General features: G+C 59.1%; 1 protein-coding gene across 8 annotated transcripts in view; it reads left to right on the forward strand.

The window, feature by feature from the left end:
- Positions 1-15,810, forward strand: part of CROCC (ciliary rootlet coiled-coil, rootletin) — a 49,881-nt gene that overhangs the window by 21,339 nt on the left and 12,732 nt on the right. For all 8 annotated transcript variants that reach the window (XM_043444685.1, XM_043444688.1, XM_043444682.1 and 5 more), the window contains 14 exons: positions 503-685; positions 1,887-2,031; positions 2,653-2,799; positions 3,137-3,367; positions 4,093-4,286; positions 4,537-4,664; positions 5,595-5,764; positions 7,584-7,763; positions 8,482-8,616; positions 9,115-9,258; positions 10,166-10,404; positions 10,872-11,031; positions 12,851-13,018; positions 14,287-14,638. In XM_043444685.1, coding sequence (XP_043300620.1) covers positions 503-685; positions 1,887-2,031; positions 2,653-2,799; positions 3,137-3,367; positions 4,093-4,286; positions 4,537-4,664; positions 5,595-5,764; positions 7,584-7,763; positions 8,482-8,616; positions 9,115-9,258; positions 10,166-10,404; positions 10,872-11,031; positions 12,851-13,018; positions 14,287-14,638 — 2,576 coding nt within the window. The remainder of the gene's footprint in view (positions 1-502; positions 686-1,886; positions 2,032-2,652; positions 2,800-3,136; positions 3,368-4,092; positions 4,287-4,536; positions 4,665-5,594; positions 5,765-7,583; positions 7,764-8,481; positions 8,617-9,114; positions 9,259-10,165; positions 10,405-10,871; positions 11,032-12,850; positions 13,019-14,286; positions 14,639-15,810) is intronic.

The raw sequence follows: 15,810 nt of genomic DNA on the forward strand, positions 1-15,810 counted from the left end.
AAACCAGAAACTCCAGTCTTGGAAGGAGGCTCTTCCCTCCCTTGCCCTGGCTACCACGTGCTGCTGGCCTGGGCAGCAGACCCTGTGGGATCTGGACACACCCAGCTCTGTTGGGCCTCCCAGAATTAAAGGGCATGGGTGCTGTAAGGGGGCCTTTCCTGGCTAGGTGGACTAGCAGAGCTGGTGGCAACAGTGTCCACATGTCTCAGGAGCCTGGCCTGGCCTTTTCACCCAATGGCAAGGCTTCCACCCATTCCTCTGGGCCTCCAAGTGGGCTGGATGGGGGAGAAGGACGTCTGGATTCTCTTTACTGGAAAGAGTCAGCTCCAGGGAGACATGGATGAGATGAGTGGGCCACGTGCAGGGGCAGGAGCGCTTCCTGGAGGCATGGACCTCTGAAGGCAGCAGTCTGTGGCTCCTGGCTAGGACAGTAGCGTGGCCATCCTCCCCGGTGGAAGGGGCCCTGGCAACCCCTCCAGCTCCCCTTCCTTTCATCCTGCAGGGAGAAGGACAGCCTGGCCCACAGCCTGCAGGCGGCCAAGCAGCAGGCCGAGGAGCTACGGCAGGAGTGGGAGAAGCTGCAGGCGGCCCAGGAGGAGCTGCGGCGCCAGCGGGACCAGCTGGAGGAAGAGCGGGAGGACACAGTGCAGGACCACACGAGGACACGCCGGGAGCTGGAGCGCAGGCGAGTCGCTTCTGGCTCTCTGCCAGGGCCGCTCGGCTGGGCCCCGGGGCCCTGGCTGTCCCTGGGGGCTCGGGAGCATTGACTGTGTGCTGGATCTCCTCCCTGCACCCCTCTGCTGTAGGGTCTTCTAGCCAGACCCTACAGGAAGCTGGGGCTCGGGCAGGTAGAGTCGTCTCCCAGAGATCAGAGAGCTGGTAGGAGGTAGAGTGTGGATGATGATAATAACTAATAAAACAGGAGTTACTTTGTTGTTCGGTCAGCCAAGTGTCTGACTCTTTGCAACCCCATGGACTGCAGCATGCCAGGCTTCCTTGTAGTTATATTAACTATATGCATAACATTTATATGTAACATTAATATAACAGTTATATATAACTTCATATATAATATAAAGTAATATATAACATTCAGTTCAGTTCAGTCACTCAGTCATGTCCGACTCTGCAACCCCATGAACTGCAGCACGCCAGGCCTCCCTGTCCATCACCAACTCCCAGAGTTTACCCAAACTCAGGTCCATTGAGTTGGTGATGCCATCCAACCATCTCATCCTCTGTCATCCCTATTATTTAATTAAAATGTAACATTTTATATGTAACTATTATTTTAATAATATTAATATTATTTTAAAATTTAAAATTATAATAATAAGACTAATACTAACATTACAAAGTACCAGACGCCATTTTAAGCATTTAGATTCTCTTATTTCACCTTCATAATAACTCTGTGATATAGGGGATGTTATTAGCTCCATCTTATCAACAGTGAAACTGAAGCACAGATAGGTCATTTAACTTGCCCAAAGTCACACAGCTAGTTAATAGAAGAGCCAGGATTTGAACCCAGTCACTGGGGCTTCAGAGTTAACCTCTTAATCACTGTACTGTTCATTTATTTCTCTGAGGCATAAGTAACAGTGATGTTTAGTACGTTGTGGCAGTGGATATTATCCTTGTTTCTGAAGGCCCTTGGGGATGTATGTCAGGTTACAATAGGACACATGTCCTTTTAACAACTTCATGAGGTGGGTGTTACCCCATTTTGCAGATGTGAAAACTGAGGTTCAGAGCCACTGTGGGCTTGGCTGCCCTGTGGGTGAGGCTCCTGCCTTGGGCCTGGCCCTCGCTGCTCCAGCATGCCTGGCTGTGGGAGGCTGAGGGGAGTGACCTGGGGCACCCCCCTGCCCTCTGTCCCACAGCCACAGACAGCTAGAGCAGCTGGACGGGATTCGTTCAGGGCTGGCGAAGGAGCTGGTGGAGGTGCGGGAGGCGCTGAGCAGTGCCACGCTGCAGCGGGACATGCTGCAGGCTGAGAAGGCCGAGGTGGCCGAGGCGCTGGCCAAGGTGGGTCCCCATTTGCCACCCTGCCACAAGCACCCCTCTGCCCTGGGCCCCAGGCCTCCTCCCTCTGGCCACAGACTGACCCCCTCCTCCTGGACTCAGGCTGACCTCTGACCTGGACCATAAATGGACCTCTGATCCCGGCCATAAGTGAACTGCCCTCCAGGCCTGGTCATACCTCTGCTTTTCTAGATGCTTCTGGGGCAGGGCCTGTGGCTCAGGGCGTCCAGCCCCACCTCTGGGCACAGGTCCTGGGGTCTGTGAGGGCCGGGGGCACAGTTCTTGGTTGCTGTGTGTCCTGCTCCCTGTGGTCTAGGCCCTGAGCAGGCCCACCCGCGATGCCACTCTGGTACCCTCTGACCTCGGGCGTGCCCCGTGGCAGGAGCCAGCTTCGTCGGCCCTTGCGCAGCTCTGCGCGGGCAGCAGACCGTCTGCAGGGATTCTTTCCGGCTCGTGTTGTGTCTCTCTCCTCAGGTCCCCGCCCTGTCTGAAGGCCTTGTCTCCCCCTCCACTCCCCCACCCATCTCTCTGCCTTTCTCCTCATCATTCCTCATCTCCATGTCCCTCGAGTCTCTTCCCCCATCTCTGTGCCTGACTGTCTGGCCACTGGTCCCAACCCTGCAGGCAGAGGCCGGCCGCGTGGCACTCGAGCTGTCCATGACCAAGCTGAGGGCGGAGGAGGCCTCTCTGCGGGACGCCTTGTCCAAGCTGAGCGCCCTGAACGAGGGTCTGGCGCAGGACAAGCTGGCTCTGAACCGCCTCGTCGCCCAGGTACGTCGTGGTCCGGCGGGCCCTCCTGCCTCGCCCCCGAGCCCCGCTCCTCAGAGACCCCACGGAGGCATCCCCAGGCCCAGCCCACCTCTCCTTGGACACCTCCATCCCTCTGTCTTGTTCTGTCTCTTGACTCCATCTGTCTCCTCTCTCGTGGTCTGGCAGAAAAGAAGGTCCGCAGGCCCTGCATCTCCTCCCCAGTGGTCTGATGGCCTCTGGCCCTGCACTTGGCCCTCGGGAACCTCCCCTCCCCGCCGGTGGGGGTGATTGATGGGTGGGCCCCCTCCCGGGATGAAGGCTGGGCTTGCCCCTGCTCTCAACCCCACCTGACCCGCAGCTGGAGGAGGAGAAGGCAGTCTTGCTGGGCCGGCAGCGGCAGGTGGAACAGGCGGCTGCTGCGTCTTGGGAGGAGCAGGAGCGGATGCAGCAGGAGCGGCTGGAGCAGGAGGTGGAGCGGCAGGGCCTGGAGGGCTCCCTGCAGGCAGTGGAGCGGGCACGGGAGGCGCTGGAGCGCCAGCTCCCCGAGCTGCACCGTGAGCGCTGCCGGCTGCAGGAGCAGCTCACCCAGGTGGGTGGCGGGGGGGGCGCAGCGCTGGAGGGCTTCTAGACACCGGAAGTCACAGGCGCTGGAGCCTGATTCCCAGCTGAAATCCAGCCCTGCCTCTGCAAGCTGGGACCTGGAGCAAGCTCCCCAAAGCCCCCATGCCCCGATGGCCCCATCTGCAACACAGGGATGATAGTTCTTATCCCAGAGGGTTGTTCTGAAGAGTGTACCGTGTAAACACTTGGAGAAATGAGTCACCATTTAGTAAAGATACAATAATTGGTAGAGAAGTTCAGAACTGGAATCTTAGATGTGCTGGGAAACCACAGCTGTGAGGAACCTTAGGGTATCTGTCCCAGAGGGCCTGGCTTCCTGGGAGGGGTCGCTAGCAAACAGACCACGAGGTGCAGGGAGCCAGGGTCCCAGTTCCCTCTCTTGAGGCCTGCAAGGCAGCTCTCCTTTGATCTGTTCTATGTATTCACCTCTGGACATTTTGCGGGTACAACAAGCAAGGGTTTGATTACTGCCCAAACTGAGCGAGGACCCTCAGGTTTGCATGCAGTGTGCACTGCAGGTCCAGAGAAGGCTGTGATTTGCCCAAATAAACACAGCTCATCAGGGTAGACCCTGGGCTTGAGCCTGGTCTCCTGCCTGCCAGGCCGGGGCTGGGTCAGGCCCAGGGCTGGGATGCTTCAGGATGAGCAGGGGAGACCCCAGGGGTGGCGCTCACTGCACCTGGTGGGGGCCAGCTCTCCCGGCAGCTGAGCGAGCGGGAGCAGCAGCTGGAGCAGGCGCGACAGGAGACACAGCGGCAGACGGAGGTGCTGGAGCAGGCGACCCGGGAGAAGGAGGCGCTGGCCAAGGAGCGGGCCAGCCTGGCGGTGCAGCTGGCGGCTGCTGAACGTGAAGGCCGGGCCCTGTTGGAGGAGGCCGCACGCCTGCGGTAAGGCCTCGGGCTCTGCCCGGTCCGCTGGGGGTACCCACCCTGGGGGGAATCGGCCAGGGTTGCCCGCTGACCAGCCCCACCCACGAATTGGCCCATAGGGGCAGTTACTTAGGAGCCAGGGCTCAGGCTTCCCCGGGGAGCGTGGACCTGGCTGGGCAGGTAGGCTGGCACCTGGCCCTGCCTGGCCACGCCCTGGAATCTGCTGAGGCCCAGGGGGCTCAGGCCTCAGGTATTGCGTGTGCTGCAGCTTGGAGAAGGAAGCCCTGGAGAGCAGCCTGTTTGAGGTGCAGAGGCAGCTGGCGCAGCTCGAGTCCCGGCGGGAGCAGCTGGAGGCAGATGGGCGGGCCCTGCTGCTGGCCAAGGAGGCCCTGACCGGTAGGCAGGCCTGGGGCAAGGGGCGGGGAACAGCAGGCTCTAACCCAGACTGTACCCCATGGAGTTTTGGGCTCTCCCTGAAGTTGGGTTCCTTGGCTTCGGCTGACCTGGCTCCCAGCCCCTCCTCTTTCTGGGCTGCGGGCTCCTCATCTGACAGTTAGGAATGAGGAGCCCCACCTCCTGAGACTTCACCAAGACGGGGTGAGGGAAGCATGGCCTTGGCATGATGCCTGCTGTTTATCGTCACCAGGACCCTCAGAGAGCCCTGAACTCTCTGTGGAGCCGCCGTCGGCTGCTTTCACGATGACTTTCACTCCCCCCAGTCTCTGAACTCGGGGTTTTTTCTCGCTCAACAAACACTTACTGAGCACCTCAAGAAGGGAAATGCCGACAGACCCTGGCGGACCTCCAGCCCCCAAGGTGGTTTTTAGATTGTCCAGAGTGGGGTGCACCCTCATCACGGTCATTTTCATTAGCGCTGACAGTCCCCCAAGGATAGTATGGCAGTCAGTCATTAAAGGTGGCGTCTTACGGAAAGCTGCGCTGCCTTGGGAGGTCACCTGTCTCCTCTGAGCCTCCCTATCCTCATCTGGGAGTCGGGGGTGAGCCGCCTAGTTGTGATGTGAAGCTGTGATGTGCCCGCCAGGTGCCTGCCAGAGTAAGCACTCGGTGACGGGGGTTGCCGTATGTTTGCGTCCTCCCCGTTTTGATGCCGTTCCAGGTCAGCATGGCCACTGGGCCCATGCAGCAGCCAACGGGGAAACTGCGGCCTAGAGAGGGCAAGGAGGTTCTCTAAGGGAACTCAGCCTTGATACCAGAGGGACGCTTTCCCCTCTGGAACTTTGCCCCCGTGGCTCCCCTGGCCCGAGTCTGCTGGCCCACTGGGGAGTTCCCCTCCAAACCTGACTCCATCCCATCTCTCCTGTACAGGGGAGCTGGCGGGCCTGCGGCAGCAGATGGCAGCCACAGAGGAGAAGGCTGCTCTGGACAAGGAGCTGACGGCCCAGAAGCTGCTGCAGGCTGAGCGGGAGGCCCAGGCCTCTCTGCGGGAGCAGCGGGCAGCCCACGAGGAGGACCTACAGCGACTCCAGCGAGAGAAGGTTCGGGCCGCTGGCTTGGGGCGGGCTGGGTGGGGAGGGGTGGCTCTGAACCACTGGCTTTAGCTCCTCTGTGACCTCAGGCAAGTCAGCCTTCTCACTCTGCCTCAGTCTCCAAATCTGTGAAATGGAACTTCAACTGTGTTTCAGAAGCCCTGGGGGCAGCTGGGAGGATCCATCAGGGGCCCCTTCTTATCAACCATGCAGATTCCCAGGCCCCAATCTGTTCTAGCCCTGGTGATCCAAGGCAGGAGGTCCACAGACATGTTTGGAAAATGCTGATCTAATGTATAGCAGGAAAGCACTTTAATTTGCGAAGAAGTGCTATTTGCATTTGAAAGTAAATTCTGGGGACCAGAGTACATAGGAAAGTGAGGGCCCAGGTCACTGAAAGAACAGAACAGAAGTATCTAAGAACACTGGCTCTGGAGCTGTATTGCCCAGGCTTAGACCTGATCTTGGCCACCTGCTGCTTCTGTTACCAAAGGTCTGTGCCTTCACATCCTCATCGTAACCATGGGGGATGGTGATAGTCTGAGGCTGGCCAAAAAACTTGCTCGGGCTGGTGTGGCACACCTGAACGAACTTTTTGGCCAGCTGAACTACATGAAGGGCTTCACACAGAGCAGGCGTTTTATGGGTGCTGTTGTGGTCATTGCGCTGAAACACTCCCAGGCGGGCCTCTGGGCAGGGCCCTGCGTCACCCGTCTTGGACTGGGCTGCCTCTAACAGAGGGTTCGGGCTGTGGCCCTGTCCACCAGCGGCCCATGCACCCCATCTTCTTGGATTTGGGTGGATGGAGCCCCCCTTCCCAGCAGGGGTGGCACCGCGTTTTAGGCAGGCAGTCTTCACAGCTGTTAGGACGAGTGCGGGGCCAGGCGTCCCCCTCAGGCCCCGGGGGGGCTCTGCCTGTGGGTCTCACCCACCCAGTCCTGGCGGCCAGACTCCATGCCCGCCCTCCCTCCCCCTGCACCCCCAGACTCAGCCTCTTAATGTCAGCAGATCTGCGGCTCTCAGACCCAGGCCTCCTCAGTCCTCACAACTGGCCCAGACCCCTAGGCCCAGGCCTTCTTCCACACTCTGCGTGTGTCCGTGCTAAACCACTTCAGTTGTGTCCGATTCTTTGCAACCCCATGGACTATAGCCTGCCAGGCTCCTCTGTCCATGGATTCTCCAGGCAAGAAGACTGGGGTGGGTTGCCATGCCCTCCTCCAGGGAATCTTCCTGACCCAAGGATCGAACCCGAGTCTCTTACATCTCCTGCATTGGCACATTGGTTCTTTACTACTAGCGCCACCAGGGAAGCCCACAACAACCCAGTGTTCTAAAATTCAGATTGCCCCTTATCACCCTGGCTTGAGACCTCTGCTGTCCCTAGGAATCAGATCACTCCTCCCTAACGCCCACTGGTCTGGTGTGGTCTGGCCTGACTGCTGCCTGTGGCTCTGGCCCTGGCCTTCTCCCTGTCCACCTTGTAATTCAAGCTCCAGGGACCGTAAATATCATGGTTTCCCTGTTCGTCTTCCTCCTTCCTCCGAGCTATCTCTGGGGCTGTACTCTGGCCCAGGATCCTTTTTCTTTTTTCTCTACGTGACTGCTGCTCATTTCCTTTAGGAAACATTCTCTGCCCCTGCTCCACTCAGCCCCCATCCTCCCAGCCCGCTAGCCACTGCTCCTTGGGGCTTGCACAGCCCGGCATGTCCCCGGCACAGCCCTTCCTCTCAGCCACCCCACCTGCCCCGCGGCCCGGCCGCCCCCTGGGGGTGGAGAGCGGCTGCCCACCAGGCCACGTGGGTCATGCACACCTGGGTCTGGCCCTCAGGAGGCGGCGTGGCAGGAGCTGGGCGCAGAGCGGGCTCGCCTGCAGGGTCAGCTGCAGCGGGAGCGGGAGGAGCTGCTGGCCCGGCTGGAGGCCGAGAAGGAAGAGCTGAGTGAGGAGATGGCCGCCCTGCAGCAGGAGCGCGACGAGGGCCTGCTCTTGGCCGAGACTGAGAAGCAGCAGGTGCGTGGGCTCCGGCGGCCGCCCCCTGGGGGCTGGACCCACTTGCCACCCAGGCTTGCGGCCAGGAGTCCTTTCCCGGGCCTCGGTTTCCTCACCACACAGTGGGAACTCAAGGGGCGTTTGTGAGGCGTCACCAAGACCCCCATGTCCAGCGGGTGGGTCTGGCACACGGCGGGAGCTTACCGAGTGGCCACCGCAGTCTTGACACCATGAGTGTTCCTGAAAAGCTGACCCCCTGCGCCCACCCCTCCTCCACCCTGGGCCAGGCATGGCATCCCTGTGACCGCCTCCAAGCAGTCCCCACAGAGCCTCTGTGCGGCAGCTGACCCTCCTCAGAAAGAACTAACTCCTGACCTTCCTGTAACGTAATGGAGACAGGGCAGGCTGCATCCATCTCTTCACACCCGCCGTGTCACCCGGGGCAGGTCACTTTACGCCTTTGAGCCTCAGTAGCCTCATCTGTAAAATGGGACTAATGAAAGGCCCTTCAGGATGTGTGATCTCCAAGTTGTGTCCGTGTACAGGTTGTTAGTGCTGTCATAACAACAGTGCAACAGCTCTTTCCTGGGGCTGCACCGTGGCCCCGGCTCCACCTGCGGTGGCCCGGTCAGGCCCCACGGCCCCCGGGGAACCGTTCCCAGGGCAGGGTGGGGGAAGGCCCGAGCATCCGCGCAGGACCTCCCAGGGCCCTGAGCCCTTTGCTCCCGCCTCTCCCCAGGCCCTGTCCCTGAAGGAGTCCGAGAAGACGGCGTTGTCCGAGAAGCTGATGGGGACGCAGCACAGCCTCGCTGCCGTCTCCCTGGAGATGGAGCGACAGAAGCGGGACGCCCAGAGCCGCCAGGAGCAGGACCGGGTAGGGCGGGGGCCAGGCGGGGGGCGGGGGGGGGAGGGGGGGTGCGGGGTGGGGGGCGTGGCCCGGGGGCGGGCAGAGGACCGGGCGAGGTGGGGGCAGGGCAAGGAGGCGGGGCCCGGGGAGGGGGGCGGGGTATTGGCGGAGGTCGGGGCTGGGGTGGAGCGGAGGTGTGGCCCCCGGCGGGGTGGGTCCGGGGCTTGGAGGCGTGACTGTACCCTGTGGCAGCTTCCAGGCTGTGCGGGAGGCGTCACCCTTCCTTGGGGGTCCCCACTGGAGGGAAAGGGCACAGCTGGGCCCTGTGAACCCCTAGTCTGAGGGGGACAAGCTGCGTGCAGAGCACCTGCTGGGTGTCAGGAGATCACAGAGGGCCTGACGGGCCGGTGTGCGGGGCTGCCCTGGGAGCCGACAGTGGACCCCAGCTGCAGTCAGGGGCGGGCTGGCGGGGGCAGGGCCGGGGCGGACACCACAGGGCCAAGTCTGAGGAGCCGTCGGTTCTAGAGCACCGTGAATGCTCTGACGTCCGAGCTGCGGGACCTGCGGGCCCAGCTGGAGGAGGCCTCCGCGGCCCACGCCCAGGAGGTGAAGAGGCTGCGGGAGCAGGCTGGGGACCTGGGCCGCCAGCGGGAGTCCTCCCTGCGCGAGGTGAGCCGCCCGCCCGTCTGCTCACCCCTCCGCCGCAGCACAGATGAGGCCGCTGGGGGTCCCAGAAGGTGCCCTTGAGAGTAAGGGAACGAAGGCAGAACGGAAAGCAGCAAACATTTATTAACGGCCTGCTGTGTGCATGTGGAGCTTCAGCTCTCACAGAAAGGTTGGTGGGGTCCCCGCCTTCTTAGCTCATTATTGACCAGGGATTTTTGCAGAAACTAATGCCTGTGGCCAGCAATTTGTAAGTGAATATTGAAACGTCTTTGGTCAATGTATTCAGGTAACAAAAGTTGTATTAATACATCTTTGGTCAATAACGTGTTAAGGTTGATCTATAGGATGGTTGATCTTTTTGGGGGGCTGTGTTGCACGATGTGGCAACTTCTCCAACCGGGGATCACACCCGTGCCCTCTGCAGGGGAAGTGGGGAGTCTTAGCCACTGGACCACCACAGAGGTCCCGCAGGGCACTCTTGATTGATGATTAGGTAGTAGTAGTATTAGTTGCTCAGTTGTGTCTGACTTTACAACCCCAGGGACTGTAGACCACCAGGCTCCTCTGTCCATGGAGGCAAGAATTCTCCAGGCAAGAATACTGGAGTGGGTAGCTGTTGTGCTTTCCAGGGGCTCTTCCTGACACAGGGATCAAACCCGGGTCTCCCGCATTGCAGGCAGACTCTTCACCATCTGAGCCACCAGGGAAGCCCCGATTGATGATTCTTTCAGGCCAGAGCACCCTTGACTCCAGCATGCTTTGCCCCAGATCATAACCTGCTCACCTGCAGGCCCAATTGCAGCAGAGGGATGGGGCCGGCGCCCTGTGCCCAGGGAAACAGGGATGGGCGGGCTCCCACCCAGCCCATGGGGGCCTAGCCCCCAGCTGTGGACACCCGCTGTCCTCACAGGCAGAAGAGCTCCGGACCCAGCTGCGCCTGCTGGAGGAGGCACGCGGCGGGCTGCGGCGGGAGTTGCTGGAGGCACAGCGAAAGGTGCGGGAGGGCCAGGACGGCCGCGAGGCCCAGCGCCAGGAGGCGAGTGAGCTGCGGCGCAGCCTGAGTGAGGGCGCCAGGGAGCGTGAGGCCCTGCGGCGCTCCAACGAGGAGCTGCGCATGGCCCTGAAGGCAGCGGAGAGCGAGCGGGTCAGGTGGGCCGCGGCCGCCCACCCCGCCCCTCACCGACCCCCGCCCCTCATGGTCCTCAACCTCATCCCTGGGACTAACTCCACCCCCAGGGTTTTGGGGGAATCGTACAGGTGGGGTGTCCCTGTCCTCGGACCAAGCTCAGACTTGATTCATTTGAGGTGATTTTCCTTCCCTGCAGGAAGGGAAGTGGTGGTGGCCAGTGGGCGGGCGTCCAGACCCTGGCCCCACCTGCCGGCATCACCCTGGAGACCAGTGTGCGTTGTTGGTCCACCTCTCCCGGACGAGGGCCTGCTCCCCGTCCCTGGAGGGCCCGGCCCAGGGGAGGACCGCGTGGCAGGCGGCACTGGGCACCTGTAGGCAGGAGGCTCCCAGAGCCCCTTCAGAAACCAGGCAGAAGGGCTGCTATATGGGGTCACTCAGGGTGCCCTCCCCAGGACCTCAGGCCACCTCTGCCCTCTGCTCCCTCCAGCCTGAAGCTTGCCAAAGAGGACAAGGAGCAGAAGCTGGTGCTCTTGGAGGAGGCCCGGGTGGCTGTGGGCAAGGAGGCCGGGGAGCTGCGGGCCGGGCTGCAGGAGGTGGAGCGCTCGCGGCTGGAGGCGCGGCGGGAGCTGCAGGAGCTCCGGCGGCAGGTACTCCCCTCCCCCCGTCCCCCCGCTGGCACGTGCTGTGGGCCCCGAGTCCACTGCACCCCCTTCCTGGAGCCGAGGCCCCTTGTGTATTTAAAACCAAGGGCTTGAACTGTAACAAGGCCTGTTAGCTGTCCTTGGCATTAATGGATGGTCTTCAAGGAGTCCTCAAACCCTGAAACTGTGTGCGTGTGTGTGTGTGTACGTTTGTGTACACATTTGTTCACATATCTCCAAAGATTGGGTCCCGGGCTCCTAGCCAGTTCTCAAAGGGATCTGTGAACAACCGGAGGTGCAGATCCCATGAACTAGGTCAGGAGCTGGCAAACCCTTTCTTGTAAAGTGCCCAATAGTAAATATCTCCAGGTTCCTGGGCCTCTCTGTCACGACTACTCTACTCTGCCATGTAGGATGGTACCTACATGAGTGGAGTGTGTTCCATTAAAACTTTGCCTGTGGACATTTAAATTTTAATTTTATATACTTTTCATGTGTCAGAAATATTTTTCTTTTGCTTTTCTTTCAACCATGTAAAAATGAGTCATTTTTAACTACTTAAAAACATACAGACCATCTTTAGCTCAAACCGTTATAGAAACAGGTGACTAGTGGAATTTGGCCTGTGGAATCTTGGTCTGCAGCTTGCAGAGCACTGACCTAGATGACCTCCAAGGCCACCAACAGCAGCAAGCACTTAACAAGTGCCCGCTGTATGCTGGGCACTGGCCAGCAGGACAGGAAACAGCCCCCTTTGGCACCCAGGCTCTGCCTCCCCCAGAGATACTACAGCCTGAATAACAGATCCCGCCCACCTTCCACCAATGCGCCCCTCTACCCAGGCCCTGTTAGGCTGAAGTCCTGGGAAACCACGAATCTGTGAAGGGAACTCACATCTGTGTGCCAGGCTCTTGCTGGGGTTTTGTGTGCCATAGCACATTTTCAAGTTCCCTGCTACAGTGCTTCAGGGTATGTAGGCCTCATCCTCACCTGCTCCTGGGGAAATAGGGGGCTAGAAACATCCGTTTGATTCTACTTGTCTGAGATCAAATCCCAGTGTGCTGCTTGTGGGCTGTGTGACTTTGGGCAAGTCACTTCACCTCTCTGAGTTTTCATTTTCTTGTCTTTAAAGAGGGATAATTTTAGTACCTATCCTGTATTAATGAGTTCACATGACCAAAGTACTTAGAACAGGGCTGGACTTGTGGTAGACACTCCATAAAAGTTAGGCATCATTGTGGAGGTGAAAGATGACCTAGAGTCCCTGCCCTGCAGAACTCCGAGGGGCTCAGCACTCCCTACCCCCACTCTCCGTGGTAGGTAGCTGTGATTAGGTGGTACACTGAGCTCACTGGTGCCCAGGTGCCTGGCCTTGCTGGAGTTATCAGGCATGGGCTTCCAGTGGATTAGGGTTGTGTTCAGTGTATGTATCCCTAGGCTCCCTAGGTGACTCAGTGCTAAAGAATCCACCTGCCAATGCAAGAGGTGTGAGAGATGTGGGTTCCATCCTGGGTGGGGAAGATCCACTGGAGGAGAAAATGGCAGCCCGCTCCAGTGTTCTCGCCCAGAGAATCCCATGGACAGAGGAGCCTGGTGGGCTGCAGTCCACAGGGCTGCAGAGGGTCTGACACTGAGCACGCGCGGCCGTGGTCTCCAGAGCAGGGGGTCCCAAGTCCCCTCTGCCAGGTTTGGGCCAGGCAGGTACCGGGGCAGAGCTGGAGGACTGCCGCTGGAGCTTGTGGCCCTCACGGGCACCCTGGGCTCGAAGGGAGCACGGGTGCTGAGAAGGGTCCTCGGTCCTGCCTGTGCCCATTCTTTCTCCCAGATGAAGATGCTGGACAATGAGAACACCAGACTGGGCCGAGAGCTGCTGGAGCTGCAGGGCCGCCTGGCGCTGGGCGAGCGGGCAGAGAAGGAGGGCAGACGGGAGGCCCTGGGCCTGCGACAGAAGTTGCTGCGGGGTGAGGCCAGCCTGGAGGCCCTGCGGCAGGAGGTAACCAGGCGGTGGGCAGGCAGCCTGGACGGGAGGACCCTCGGGGCAGTCAGAAGGAGCGGGGGACTCCGATAGTGGAATCTTTTTTTTTGCCCACACTGCTTGGCATGTGGGATCTTAGTTCCTCGACCAGGGATTGAACCATGCCCCCTACAGTGGAAACAGAGTCTTAATACTGGACCACCAGGGAAGTCCCTGCTGGAGTCATTCTGAGAGATCATGCTTTAGGACTGGTCCCTGATCCCCACTCCTTGGGATTCTTCCCCAAGTATAATAATAAGAATAATAACTGCAAGAACTGGGTAGCAGGGGTGGGGAGAGCTTTGTAGACAGAAACTTGTTTGATTCTCCCAGCAGCCTCATGAGGTAGGTATAATTAGCCCCAGTTTAGAGAGAACCAGATACCGAGGCTCAGAGAGGTCAAGGGAACTTACCCAAGGTCACAGAGCCACCCAGGTCTGTCTGACTCCAAAGCCGACACTCTTTCCACTCTTTTCTGGCACTGAGTCTACTGTGTGACCTTGATTAAGTCACTCAACCTCTCTGTGCTTCAGAGCAATTACAGGATAGGGGCTGGCCCAGCCGGGGGTGTACACCAGGCCCTGGTGCAGGTCTTGGCATCCAGGAGGCGTTTCAGTGAAAGTAAGGGCAGTGAGCAAGAGGTTGACTCATTCTCTGACCCAGAGGCATGTGTCGTGTATGTCATCATGCACATGGCTGGCAGAGAGTTCTTTCAGCACCTCCTGTCATTGTGTGATGTGTTGGTAAATTCCGTGCACTGAGAGGCACTGGTCTAGCGGTTAAGAGAAAAGGCTCCGGAGCCAGGGTGGCTGACTTTGAATCCTAGCTCTCGGTTTTCTAGCATTGTGGCCTTGAGCAAGGTACATAACTGCCCTGTGTCTCAGTTTCCTCATCTGTAAAATGGAGATGATTCATAGTGGTAATTAGACTTGATTTTCTAGGTGGGGGGGGCAGTACTTAGTGCCTGGCACTAGTAAGTCCTATCTGTGCAGACCTTAGCTGCTAGTTTATTACTAGTAAACGGTGTACACTGCAAGGCACATACAGAGAAGGAAGAGAGAAAACAAACGCTAACCGTTTCCTTCCATACTCCCACGACGTTCAGGCATCTCCGGCTTGGGTGGAGACCACAGGTGCTGCGTACCCTACTTTTGGGCCCTTGGGCTCCAGGCCGGACCTGGGAGGCTGGGTGTCGGTTGAGGGGTGGCCTTGCTGACCCCTACTCCCGGGCCTTGTCCCCACTCCAGCTCCAGGGGGCCCAGCGGAAGCTGCAGGAGCAAGAAGGCGAGTTCCGGGCCCGGGAGCGAGACCTGCTGGGCTCTCTGGAGGAGGCGCGCGGCGCCCGGAAGCAGCAGCTGGACCATTCCCACAGCCTGGGACTCAAGCTGGAGGCCGCCCGGGCTGAGGCCGCGGACCTGGGTCTGCGACTCAGCGCAGCCGAGGGCCGGGCTCAGGGCCTGGAGGCCGAGCGGGCCCGCGTGGAGGCGCAGCGGCGCGCGGCAGAGGCCCAGCTTGCCGGCCTGCGCTCGGCCCTGCGCCGGGGCCTGGGGCTCGGGGGGCCGGTGGCTGGCTCCCCCGCCCGGGGCGCGCCTGCGGGAGGTGAGAACGGAGGTGGGGGTCTGCACGCGGGCCTTGCGGGATCTCCGCCCCTCGTCCGCCTCCAGGCCTAGCTCTGTCCTGCCACGAGGCACCCTGGGCTGGGCTGTACCTCCTCTGATGACCCTGCCCTGCAGCTGGTTCTGATGGCCTCGCTGAGCCCGCCCACCTGAGGTCCAAATCACCTTCAGGCCCCTTAGCCGGGCCTCCTCCCCTGAGCGCATCTCAGCCCCGCCCCCTCACGGAGGCAACCGGGCACAGGTGGATTGATTGCTTCTTTTTAAAGGAAGCAGAAGGTGCATTTTTTTTTAATTGAATTATAGTTGATTTGCAATGTCATCTTGGATGTAGAGTGACGTGATTCACTTATATGGATGTAAGTGGGCTTCCCCGATAGCTCAATTGGTAAAGAATCCGCCTGCAGTGCGAGAGATACCGGCTCAATTCCTGGGTCGGGAAGATCTGCTGGAGAAGGGAAAGGCTCCCACTCCAGTATTCTTGGGCTCGCCTGGTGGCTCAGCTGGTAAATCATCCATGTGTAGTGCAGGAGCCCCGGGTTCCATCCCCGGGTTGGGAAGATCCCCTGGAGAAGGGAAAGGCTCCCACGTCAGTATTCTGGCCTGGAGAGCTCCGTGGACTGTGTAAGTCCATGGGGTCACAAAGAGTCAGACACAACTGAGAGACTTCCACTTCACTTTATGTATGTATGTATATTTTAAAATATTCTTTTTTGTTATGGTTTATTACAGAATATTGAGTATAGTTCCTGTTTATTTATTCTATATAAAATAGCTCGTATCTGATAATGCCAAACTCCCAGGTCAACACTGTCCTAACCGTCTCCCCCTTGGCATCCACAGGTTTGTTATTCATTTTTGTGACCCTGTTTCTGTTTCATAAGAGTTTATTTGTGCCATATATTTTAAAAAATATTTACTCACGTGGCTGTACTCAGGCTTAGCTGTGGCACGCAGGACCGTCCTTCTTCGTTTTTGGCGTGCTGGATGTTAAGTTAGCTGGGAGAGTTCCCTGAGCAGGGATTGAACCCTGGCTCCCTGTATTGGGAGTGCGGAGTCTTAGCCACTGGACCGTCAGGGACGTCCCTGTGCCATATTTTAGATTCCACATGTAAGTGAAATCATACGGTATTTGTCTTTCTCTTTCTGACTTGCTTC

Source organism: Cervus canadensis, chromosome 24 (genome assembly GCF_019320065.1).
Source record: "Cervus canadensis isolate Bull #8, Minnesota chromosome 24, ASM1932006v1, whole genome shotgun sequence".
Classification (NCBI taxonomy): Eukaryota; Metazoa; Chordata; class Mammalia; order Artiodactyla; family Cervidae; genus Cervus; species Cervus canadensis.